At 32.4% G+C, this 13,593-nt stretch overlaps 1 protein-coding gene across 4 annotated transcripts in view; it reads right to left on the bottom strand.

Annotated features, from left to right (window-relative positions):
* Nucleotides 1–13,593, bottom strand: part of Nep3 (Neprilysin 3) — a 105,178-nt gene that overhangs the window by 81,492 nt on the left and 10,093 nt on the right. For 3 of the 4 annotated variants that reach the window (XR_010880469.1, XM_067267986.1, XM_067267987.1), the window contains exon 2: nt 11,071–11,100. Coding sequence is in view for 3 of the 4 variants with exons in the window: in XM_067267986.1 (XP_067124087.1) it covers nt 11,071–11,094 (24 nt within the window). In the remaining variant the exon portion in view is untranslated. Of the gene's footprint in view, nt 1–284; nt 858–11,070; nt 11,101–13,593 lie in introns of those variants that run through there. The other variant, XM_067267988.1, reaches the window with a different exon arrangement.

Raw genomic sequence — 13,593 nt, 5'->3', positions numbered from 1 at the left:
GCACGATCTACGCAAATAGCTTAACAGAAATATCACTATGACGTAAAATCCAGTCTGCTATTAACAAAGACTTGTTTTTCTTACATCAGTAAAATAATTCGTGCTTAATATATTCGTATGTCACATTCATATAGATTCGTATTTACAGTACTGTACAAAGATTAAATCTAAAGAGTAAATTAAACATTTTAACGCTTTAAATTGAATAAATCATCTATTACAAAAACACGTTTAATTTTTTTCATCTAAACTTTCATAATGGCTAAATTCGAATCAATTCCTACCATTTTGCGAAATGGCGAATCGATGGATTAAATAGTGTTGTAAAATAACGTTTTCGTGAACATCGACGTCTGTAATAGCGGAAGTGTGGCGCCAAGTGAAAGTGAATCTACTCCTTTATCCCACTTTTTGACAATACTGTACCGTTACGTGAATTTCTCGCTAAATGGAGGATCGGATAGCAACGATAACTAGTGAATGTAACGTATAAAATAAAGAAAAATTAACATAACTATATTTCAAATTCCGTTTAATTAAATGTAGTCATAATCGTCATTTCATAAATAAAGTGAGAAACGTTCACAGAAGTGAAAGTGATTGACGTTTTCCCGCGTGCATCTGTATTACAGTAATGAATTAGGAATATACTCAGTATTTGCGTAGAATTTTGTAAGATTTGCGCATAAACTTCCGTATTTGAAATGGTAAGTTTTTACATTAAACTATAATTGCTGAACTCTACGATACACAGAATCATTGGAAGTTTGATAAAATGAAAATGTTATTTTTACACGCTAGATTAAGAATAACCTGTAGCGGTGAGCGACCTATGGTACTGTACAAACCGATATGGCATATATGAAGAAACTCCCGAGGATCAACATAAAGTACTGTTTTATTTGATAATTTTCTCGTAAATATTCACAATTAATATTTGTACAACGGAAAATATATAAATTTGTCTTATCAAATTTCAACTTTTACTAGTTTCGGTTATATGAAACAACAGAAACTAGTAAAAGTTGTGTAAACAGGAATTGCATCTCACCGAACTTTCCGTTTTAACAGGTTTCCGCTTTGAATAGGTCTTACTTGTTAGTATTTTTTCTTTTATCTTTAAACTATACCAAATAAATCTAACAAAATTACATTCATTTTTATAGTAAAACCATTTTTATATACTTTAAACAAATTTATTACTACAGTTAATCCAAAGTGATTACAATTAAAGATTAGACTATTCGAATGCAAGAATCAATAACTATTTGATTCCGGAACGGTGTCGTCATTCCCGAGGACGTATTCTAGGTGTTAGAATACTTCTTGGCTGTGATTCCTATCAACTCTTACGACGGCGTAGCCAATTCAAATACTGTATCAAGGACTAGAGTGGTACCAGAAATCAATGAATCACAAAATTTTTGAACAACTGGACTAAGCAAGCAAAACAAGCAAGTTCGATCGCCCCGACATGAGTTTAGCGTAGACAGCGAAACGAAAGGAGGGTTGAGCGAAGAGAGTAGGAGTTAGGCTGCTTATCTACAAATTGTATAATTACTCACAAATCAGCGGACTTTTGAATAATAAATCTAAATTTTTGAACAAGTGGGTGAAGCCCATAGAAGACCTATAACTTAGTTAAATAATATTAAATAAATTATTAATTTGTTTTAATTTATTTATTTCACTATACTGTATTAATAAATTAATAAAATAAAACAAAAAGTGAAAAGAAAAACAATTTACTAAATTCTAATAAATGAATATTTTGACAATGCCTTCTTTTAAGTACTGTTACATAGATTACTACATACAGAACTATAATAAATTAACTAATAATTATTTTAATTCTCAGGCTACTGCTTCAGATTTTCATTTAAGAAAAAAAACCTTCGAACACGTTCGGGATCTAGTATGCTTTCTCTTCCCGCAAATTCAACCAGAGGAATACTTGTAATAACGAGGTTGAGACCGAAGTATTAAACGCGAAAACGTGTACGTCGGACGTTCAGCACCGCTTTCCTGTAAGCCTAGAAGTTTGACAGTGGCGTTTGGAATGTTGAGCACGATTTCGCTGACTTTCCAAACGCCATTGTCAAACTTCTAGGCTTACAGGAAAGCGGCGCTGAACGTCCGTCGTACACGTTTTCGCGTTTAAAACTTCGGTCTCAACCTAGTATGGTACTCATGAGTAGCATTAACGTACCTTCAGTTTCGAGGAATCGTTCTGACGGAACAATTCAGCATTCGGAAAAGTTTCAATAATTCCAATTACAGAAGTGGAACTAGATTTTCCATATCTAATGGCCAATCATACAGCCTACAACGTGCCAATGCGTCACATTAATCAATCAATTAATTGTTAATCCAACGAATGTTATGTTCCGCTTACTCTGTATTTACTAACTTGAATTACTTAGATCGTATTATTAAAATACACTTTCGTTCGAAAAATTATTGGGTGAAGTGAAATAAGTTTTATATATCACTTGAAATTAAACCATATACAGTATTTTATTTATATGTATTTTATTTAAAGTACGGTACATTGTTCTTTCAAAAAGTGAATTTTTTAAAAGAATTATAATATATATAATAATGTAAGAAAATAATACAGTAAAAACCTGCCAAAATGTTTTCTAAAGAGAAAACATTTTGGAACAGCGACTTTCTGCATTAAATTTTACTATAAGATGGAAATCACCTGATGTCGAAACGGAATAAATTTTGGGTACTGAAAACGTAATGCAACTTGAATAGAGTGGAGTAAAATCTTCAGACATGTAACGGTTTGGTTTGATGTGCAACTGCAATGCAACGCTTAGCGATCTGCCTAACGGATATGCCTCCCAAGAGACTTTCTATGGGAAACTGGTTCTTCAAATTTTTTCGAACTTTTTCAGAAAGGCAAAGGTTACGTGACGAGAGACATACATATACAAGATCTTTGTAATATTATTCTTTGTCTGGATTTAGCAGAAACAGAATCGAATAGTTTTAAGCAAGGGCGCGGAGAGAGGAATGCAAGGAGGTGCACTTGTACTCCAAAAAATATTTGGAATAGAGAGAGAAAATAATAGAATATAATGGGAATTTTATTTTATTCATAAATGCATAAATAATTCACAAAGAAATCTGTCAAATACGAGATAAATTAAATTTTTAAACAATAAAGCGTTATTGGTTTTTGTCCAAATTTGTCTATTGCATCGTCAATAAATTGTGTTCTCTTGAACACTCTTCATGTGGACAACACTTATCATACAGTTAATTGAATATTAATAGGAGATTTTATACGTGGTTTCGTTCGTGCCGGTCGAGGAGAGAGGTCGCTAAATCGTTCTCCACACCACTCCGGCTCTTCACTGTAGCGAACGATATCATTTTCAAAATCTCCTCTATTTTAATTGTCGTAAATTATAATTTTTAAAAATTAAAATTTTTTTAGAATGACATAAAACGCAAGAATTTATCGCCTTGAAAAGGTTCATTACTTTTGCGTAACTAACACAGTAATTAATTTCAATCACTTTATTTAATTAATCGTTCCATTGTGCACTGATACACTCCGAAATAAATCCTGCCGGTACCACTGAATTTCAGAGAACCAATTTCTCGAAAACAACCTACGAATGTGATTCGTTAAAAACAATGAAAATAGGCTAACACATTATTGCCAACTTGTCTGTCTTGTACGGAGTAACCAACTAGTACCGAGTATTCGAAAAGTTGATTAACACTGTTGATAATTACAGAGATTGAAGTTAACGGTTGATTAGAGCAGTAGTGCCCAAATTACGATCCTCAGTACACGTTAATCTGGCCGAACATATTTAGCACATCAACTGTAAATAACAGGATGGGCTTACTTTTGGTATATATGGAATATACAAAATATTTGCAGCCCATATGAATTATGTTCAATTTGGTCTGCCAATCGAAAAGTTTCGGCATCACCGAATCAGAGAATTAAAATTCCGAGAAATCATATCACAGAATAACTTGGTCTGTGTACCATTGTAATACGATCAAAATTTTCGACGGCAGAGCGAGACACTCGTTCTTGGTACAGTATTTGAATTGACTTGTACGCTTCGTATGACTTGATAGGGATCACAGTCAAAGAAGTATTCGAACACCTAGAACACGTTCTCGGGAATGATGACCACATTCGGTAATCGAGTTGTTCTCGATTATTGCAATCGAATGCTCCAATCTTTAGTTGTAATCACTTTGGATTAAATCTAGTAATAAATTTGTATAAAGTATATAAAAATGGTTTTACTATAAAAATGAATGTGATTTTGGTAGATTTATTTGATATAGTTTAAAGATAAAAGAAAAAATACTAAGGCCTATTCAAAGCGGGAAAAATTTACGATGCGAGTTTGGTTTACAGGTTGAATGTATAATAAAATAATATAATAATTATACGGAAAAAAATGGAATTTAAATATTAATTAATTAACTTTAAAACAATACTAACCGTTTTGTTTGAAGCCAATAATACAATAATAATTTGCCCTATTTCCCTATGATGAAACCACATCCTTAATGCTTCTTGGCTGTCAATGAAATGCAAGAATTTTTTACCTTCTACTGAGTTCCAGACATTATGAATTTTATCTCAAAAATGCAACATTTCACATGTTTCGTATTGAGGCAATATTCTTTATTAATCCACAGATGTTGATGGCTAATTGGCCAAGGCAAGTCATGGCATTAGCCTACTGCTCTGGGAGTCCCAGAAATGAATCCGAGCGAGCATCCCAGGAACTTTTCTTGGGCGGTAAATCTCAGATATGTCGGGCCTGTACTCACCACCCAACTGCCATTGTAGGCCTGTACAAACTTACAATGGGTATCGAAAAAAGGTTATCTTACTGCCCGCGGCAAGAAAAAGCCAAAAATAAAAAAGTACAGTGGTGCCTCATATAACGTACTTAATCCGTTCCAGGTGCACGTCCGTTAAGTGAAACGTCCGTTATACGAAACGCATTTTCCCATAGAAATACATGTTAAAACATCTAATTCGTTCCGCAGCATAAAATAACCGTACTGTATCATAAAAAAATGAACATGGGGTGCGTTCCTTTATTCCTCCGCATAACTCCGCGCGAGCGACATTCGTTTAAAAATTCCTTTGGAATGCGTTCCTAAATTCCGGTGGGAGTGCGTGCCGTTGAACGGCAAAAACGGCCGCTTGTAGCAGTAGTTTACGGTGGAAAGCAGCATGGCGTCCTCCATGGCTCAGATAGTTTCGTTTCCGGGTCCATTATGTGGTTTTATGAATGAGAATTTAGAAATTGTGAAAGCGCGAGTTAGCGCACGCGGTGATGTAAGTGTCTTTACGAATTATTTTTCGAGGCTATTTTGAATGCTCTTTCAACAAATAATCCATTTTATGGTTAAATTGCCTTTTGCCTTTAAAAGCTCATATTTTAGAATTATAGATTCCTCCATCACGATACTATCGATAGTGCGGGCGCTGCCATCTTTTTTTCTTTCACCGCCGTTCCTAAATGCCCACAAACAGCAGCGCACTCCCGTAGTAGCGGAGACGCAGAGCGACTGCTATTAAAGAACACACTCATGGAGCAGTCACCAATTATGCCGGAAAGTCCGTTGTTCGCAACTAGTCCGTTGCTCGAGTCACGTAACGGCCAAACCGAAAGTCCGTTGTTCGCAGCGTCCGTTATTCGAGGCGTACGTTATACGAGGCACCACTGTATATGGTTCACGGTTCGTAAAACTTTCTGGAACCGACACAGTTAAAAATACTTGTTCAGAATTAATTACAGATCGAATATATAAATACTAGTAAATCGAAATTTCAATTATTGTGTTTATTATTTTAAAACAATAAAAATTGCATTCATAAAAAAAAATGTAAAAAGGACTAAATGAATAAGTGAAATATCAAGTGATTAATCTAAGATATTTGCACATTGTAAGCTAAATAACTGACCAAAATTACGCCCAATACAGATGGGCCTGGACAGGGGCGGATCTAGTTTTTTCGGGTCCTAGGGCTTTTTGAAGTCCAATGGTGCCGCCCTACTTCTACGATATTTACCAAACCTAACCTAAGCTAATAAGCTTAGAACGCGCCTGTGCAATGTCACAAGACCGGAAGTTAAATTTTTCTGGATAAACACTAAAAGTTTTAAATAATTCTTCCATAAAACCCGATGAATTTAAATAATGCGAAATACCTAGATCTGTTTAATAAAGATTACTAATTTACCATCACAATTATGCAAATGAATAATAAAAAAGATCAATGCGCAAAATCCCCCCGCGAACTACGTCATCAGGTTAAATTTGAAATGATCACCTGACGCTAAAACTTTCCTGGATAAAGACTGGAAATTTTATATAGACCTAAGTTTTCGATTAATTCTGACAAATTTAAATAATACAGAATATCTAAATCTGTTAAGTAGAGATTAGTATTTCGCCATAAAATTTATGCAAATTAGTCATTAAAAAAAGTAAACAGACGAGTGCGCAGAATCTGTCGCCAACGCGATAAATTTGGAACGATCACGTGACCGAAAGCTAACACTAAATAATCTTAAAAATATGTTTAAAAATTAATGTTAATGTGGAAATTAATAAAGTTCAACAAATTTCATCAAAGACGATAGAATATTTTTCCAATTTACATGTACTGTACAATAAATGATTAGTTCTTCGAAACACTGGGCTTTCACATGAAAAGTCGATATACACGAATAAATAATAATTATTTAATTAATAATGTTGATATATTTTAAGTTAATATTGTAAAACTTAAGCTATTTAATTTGTGTTTAGCTTTTATAATTCGGAGTTTCCGAGTAATTTTCCGTAAAATTCAATTTAGTAAACAGAAACAAATATAATCTATAAAAAATAAACAGGACAACACAATAATTTTTACATAAATTCAGTTGTAAATACAAAAAGAAAAAAAAAAACGAATTATATTAAAGTTCGGATGAATATGAAGACATCCCTGGGATAGAGCTAATAATTCATTTCACTTTCTACTTCGACTGTTTTTTGTTGGTAAAAAGTTAATGTTTTAGACGAAAAATACATATTCTCAGTGAAGAAAGATAAAAGTATTGAAATATAATATTCAAACATAAAAATATTTATATATGTCGATATTTGAAATCTATATTTTTCTGCCATTTGAAGTAATATCATGACACGAATATTAGATATTTGAAAATACGAGACATAAACATTTTTTTCTGTCAAATAAATTATGAATGAAATAGGTTTATTTAGGTAAATTCAATTGTGAATAACTAAGGTGAAATGTACTATACAGTATGTTTTTGTGAGAGTATCTGCGTTTACAAATTATCACTATTTTCAGTTTTTATACACATTATGATGCTATAATCTAGGAAACTATGTTTAATACATAATAAATAGTACAGAAAGGGTAATAAAAAAACATCAGCAATTGTAAACAATATTTATTACAGTATTATTCATATAGAAAAATTAATTACCGTATTTTACGGACTATAAGACGCACCTGAATTTTGGAGGCAATTTTTCGAAGAAAAAAATGCGTCTTATAGTCCGTAAAATACGGTTTATCAAAAAACATTTCATCAGAAAGTCAATATTTTATTATAATTTAGATAAAAATACATCTTTTTTTCCACGTTTACTATTCGCATTTTTCACCGGATGGTGTTTAAAAACAAAACTATTCTATCTGGGTCGTTTGATTAATTCTTGTGTATTATCAGCAGTAAAGAAGAATAACAATAGAAAAAGCAAAGCTTTCTGTTGCGTTCCAAATTGCAATTTCAAAGATTTACGGGAGCCTAATATAAGTTTTCGTCGATTCCCATACGAAAAAACAGATGATTATTCGGAAATCGGTCGGTTATATTTATGAGTTTCTCCGAATTCTGAAAGAGTGGATTAGACTGTTAAGAATTGGCGGTTTCCCGATTGTCCAACTTTACACGAACAAGTTATGCTGTCAATTTTAAAAGATATTTTCTTAAAGTTTAAAATGCCAGTAATTTTGTGTCGGATTTAAGCATTTCGAAGCCCTAAGCTGAACTCTGTAAGTCACCTTACCAACCATTTACAATTTTAGAAGTCAATCATAAAAAGAAAAGAATTAAATCAGACTATCTCTCTGATTCAATACGGTTATTGGAAGAAAAAGATGTGAGGTTTCACTAGTCTTCTGTTTTATAACTGAATTAAATTAAATTTTTATACCCATTCTATTAAAAATCTTTTTATAAATTGGTTTTACCATTTTTTTTTAAAAAAAGGACCTTATGTTAATTCTTATAAAAAATTAATGAAATACTACACAAAATAAAAAGTAAACTATATTTTGTTGGTTTGTAAAAAAATGTTTATTACAAAATTCGACTTTAATTTTTTTTTTTTTTTTTGTACAAATGTTTGAGGCTCCTTGAAAGTCGAAGCCTAAGCAACAATTTACATAGCTTTTTACTTGTATATCCAACCCTGATAGGACAATGCCAAAGCTGATGTTTTTAACACAAAGGGCACAAATATGTATAGAACGATCTCGCTCACTTGTTTCGATACCACATAATGACGTATCCCGCTAGCAATAATTGTTCTGCTCTATAAAATTTCTCGATAAACAGCTACAAGCAGCATATATCATTATATCGGACAGTAACATATGATTAATTTTACATTACTAGTTACAAGCGACCCAGATAAAGTAGCCATTTTGTAAAAATTCAGCGCCCTCTATAGTTCATGAAAAACGCGAATAGGATAAGCGCTCATTGTTAATGAAAAAGTATTAAAAATTTATGTTAATAATTTAATTTTTGTGGGCCCAGGGCATGGACTGTAATGGAGTAGTTTAAATAAATGAGGAATGAAGAATGATACCCAGATTTGTATTATCTACTATATAAAGCTGAAAAAAGTGGGCAATATCTTTCTTTCTGTCTGTCACGGTATGCCAAAAATGGCCACTAGTGGCGCCCCTAGCTATTATTTAAATTAAAAATATAAATTATTTTATATTTTTACAGTATAATACTCAGTATATTATTATTGTTATTTGTAATTTAGTATGCCCCGATACCTGCCTGCATCGGCCTTTCGACTTGTCAATAATAAATCCGCGCTCAAACCAGAATTATTCGTATTCATTGCACTTCAATAATTTTCCGATAAAAATGTTATGAACAATATTAAATACGTGACTTATTGCCTATCGCATCAAACAATAGAAATCAGGTAAGTAGGGATGATGGAATAAGAAAACGCAACATGCACGATCCGCCAATGGAAATGCCTTCCAGGAGGACTTTCAATGGAAAAATGGCCTCTATTTAGGCGTTAATTAATTTGTTTGTTTGTTTTAAGTTATGGCAACGCAACACTTGGGCGATCTGTGTAGGGGAATGCCTTCCGGGAGGTCTTTTTAAGGAAAACTGGCCCCTATTTAGGCGTTACAGATGTAGAGAAAACCCGGAAAACTCCAGGTGGCCAGCCCGTCCGAGCGACCGAACTCTCAGTGTTCAAGAAACGAAGACCGCTTGGCCACTGGTGGGCCTTTAGGTGTTAGACACGTGACCAAAAAAACTTCACTTGACCAGTTTGTAAGTGAGGCACGAACCTACAACCAACTACCATTATTTAATGGTTTTTATTCACTGGGAAATTATATTCCACATAACTTTATATGTACTGTACAGTACATTATTTTTTCCTAGTAAAAACAGAAAAAACTTAGATGTTAATATTCTATTTTTTCATGATGTCAAACGAAGAAATAAAAAATGAAAGCGACACCAGTATATTAAAATAAAAAAATTAATATGAAAAATTGCAAAAGTAATTCGTAAAAACTGATATGTATACACTTGAAACAATGACACTAAAAACAAGTTGTCAGATAAATGAAAATAAATTATTCTACCACATATTGAAGCTTATTCACAATTATTCACATATATTTTTTTTCGTTAAATTTCATCGCATTTATATTTAAATTAATAATTACATAAAAACTGAATATCATTAAAAAAAATAAAATTTCTAATCGCAATGATCCATACTTTATTAAAATGTCATCAAAAGCAAACAACGTTTATAAAAAAATTCCCTTTAGGAACTAAACAGCAACCTAAAAACTCGATAATTTATTTTTAAAATAAAAAGCAAAGTTTACTAATTAATCCTGTCTAAAATATGTTAAAATAAATTAACATATTCTGTTATATCCGCATTTTTACTGTGATTTTATCTTGAGACACACACACACACACACACACACACAAAATCTAAAAAACTAAAAAGGAAATTCCTATTTCATTTTATTCACCTTTGACGTCATTCATTAGCAAAAGTGTTCGTTATTTTATAGTCTTGAAGTAACAGGAAATTTGAAAGAACGGCACCAAGTCCCAACAGCACGGTTCTGCGACAACCCAAAGCTCGACAGCTTAATGTTTTCTGAATATTTTTGATAGCATATTTATATTTATTTTTCACGCAGTTACAGTAAAATAAATGCAATGGGTGTTAATTTATTATTATGTATGAAATAGTTTTAAAGGCGTAAAACTATTAATTTCTAGAACAGTTAATTTACGAGTAACAGAAGTTATTTATAGTTTTGCTAATTATATCATGAACGGAATGTAATCATTCTAAATTATATTGACATCCGGATGGCTTTCAGCGCACAAAAAATAATTTTGACGTGGCTAAAATGTAAGCTATATGTCTACGTGCCTATGAATTTCTTATATAATCTTGCATATAAATTGTCTTTTAAAATACTAGTTTCTTTCATAAAAAGATGATCGATAATAATATCTATATCAATATATTTCTAAATATATTTTTAAAGTTTAAGTTAATATAATTATGATATGAATTAAATTTCGAATATTGACATGTAATACATTTAATAATTATATTAATTTAAATTTACAAAGTATGTTTAGAAATATTTTTAATTCTAAAAAAATAGAGTAGTTTTAATAAGTATATAACATAACAATGCAAAATTTAATTTTTATGTAAGAAAACACTTACCGGTTTTAATTGAATCCCATTCATATTTTCCTGGAAAAACGAATAATCACATATATTTAAAATATATAATTATTTATAATTAATAAACTGAGATGTAAATTTTTATTACACATAAAAACCATATAAACAGTAAAGGAAATGTAATAATTTTTACTGATAATGTCAGTGTAATTATTAATACTTTAACAATAAAATGTTATCTTGACGCTTAGATTAACACGAATTAACACATTGTTTTTACATACGAGTGAGTTTACGAAATTATTTTTTTTTATTACATCTAATTTTCAACATTAAATCATGATTTAATTTAAAATACGTGATTTATTATTGATAAAGCAGACTTGAAATTAACTACTGTTGTTTCACTTTAAAAAACAGAAGATGAATTCAATTTGGTGTAATATTAAATGTAAATCGAAAGCATAAATTTTTTATAAATTTCCTCAAATTGAAATGGTTTCAGAATTAAAAGAAAAAAGTAATATAAATAAAATGCGTGATAATTGCTCTTCATTTTAACTGTATGGCTTACTGTTGTTTTAATCAATTGATAGAAAATAATGTAAATTCAAAAATAATATAAAGATTATTATCTTGATATATATATACTCTATGTATGTTGATTGTCAAGATAATATGAGAATGTTAAGAAAATGATAAGCGAAATGACTGAAATCCTTTATCTAATTAGAAAGTTTTTAAATTGGATGAAATGCGAAGTAAATTCTTAGGAAAAAATGTAGAACTGTTAATTATATTACAGAAGACATTTAGGACTAAAGATATTCTTATAGATAAGAGGTTCCCAACCATTTTAGCTTGTCTACTCTTTTCCTACACTACATTAATTTATCCATCCCTTTGTATTCACTACGATATAAAAATAAACAAGTAAAACGGCGAAGCCGTATTTGGGACAAGACTGTCTCGGAGACTCACTACTAAGCCGAATCACTTTGACCCCCAAGCGGGTCTCGTTCTCGTTCTCCAATCTTCTTTGGTATCGCTGGTTTTGAGCGCGATCGTTCAAACTTCGCTGGCCACGACCACGAGGTCGTCCACGATGCATTTTCGGTGAAATTAACCTATCCAGGTATACCCCAGTGGCGTAGCGGACATAACTGGCGCTACGCCCGGGGCACGACACTTTATTGGCGCCCCTCCCCTCCAGAAACACATAATTTGTCTTGGTGACCATTTGGGGCGCCCTCTGCGAGTGGCGCCCGGTTCATGATACACCCCCTCGCTACGCCACTGGTATACCTTATGCAATGTCGAAATTTCTTTCGTTGCGTGACGGCCAGGGTTGAATTTTTGTCGATGCGTAACGAAAATTTCCCGTTTTTGAAAAAAAATAATCGTGGCTATTGTATCTTCCGAAATTATTTTTTTTATTTTGCACAAACAATATACAGTTTAACCGGATTATAACGTCATTGGATGTAACGACAACCCTAATATAACGTCTTTAGTGGCGTGGTAAAATCTGTACGTGGCACGTCCTACCTTGTCCGTGATGTCCACGTTGACCTGGACCACGTGTTCTGCCGATAAAAATTAACTGAGAAACTGATAATTTACTTAATTTGTATCGGCTACGCGATATTTACAATAGTGTCGAGATATAATATAAATCCAAGATCGGCACGGCTGTAGAATCGAAAAGTTAACTAAATTAAGTAAAAAGATGTCTCTCCTCGTTAGAGTTTAGGAGCAAAGTGAGATCAAAGGGCGAAGGTCACGCGGTGGCGCCCTCTCCCCTACACGTCAAATTTTTATCGGTCCCACGATTTTACTATACTAGATAATGTTAAAAAAACCCACTTGTAACGACATATAACCTTGTTCTAAAGTCATATTTGAAGCACTCCCAAATTTACAAAATTAGATTACAAATTTTATTTAACATAGAAGATACTACGTGTTCAGTCCTAAGGTCAGAGTTCACTTCTTAGAATGACTGTGGGTGGTACTCTCCCCACCTGACTTCGGTGGGTGAGGTGCCTGTTTTGCCTGTTTGTAGAAGAGGGTCGGCATTTTGTATTTTATTTTGACTCGGTTCTCGGTCCCCTGACTACCTACAAGTCTGGATTTTTTTATGCGCAAATGATTTGGGCACCTAATACTCAGTGCCAAATATCAACTCTTGACATGTATTCCTTTATATCTCTAAGCTGGTAACAAAAACGGCAGTACGATTTTATAAACAAGACATAGTCTTGTCAATAAAAAAGTGGTCAAATAAAACATTAATTAAGAATTAATACTTTTTATTAAATATAAATAAAAAATCAAACCAAATTATGCTTTACCTTAATAAAATTTTCAGACATTGGGAACTGTTCTAGATAATTTGCTTAACTTTTCACATCATATTTGTTGCAGTATAATTGCAATATCAGCGAGGTTGAGGCCGAAGTTTTAAACGCGAAAACGTGTACGTCGGACGTTCATGCCGCTTTCCTGTAAGCATAGAAGTTTTACAATGGCGTTTGGAATGCCGAGCATAATTCTACTTAC

This window comes from Centruroides vittatus, unplaced genomic scaffold, assembly GCF_030686945.1.
Source record: "Centruroides vittatus isolate TY-2023 unplaced genomic scaffold, ASM3068694v2 contig_3127, whole genome shotgun sequence".
Taxonomy (NCBI): domain Eukaryota; kingdom Metazoa; phylum Arthropoda; class Arachnida; order Scorpiones; family Buthidae; genus Centruroides; species Centruroides vittatus.
Note: the sequence above shows the minus strand (reverse complement) of the source record. Positions and strands in the feature narration are given on the sequence as shown.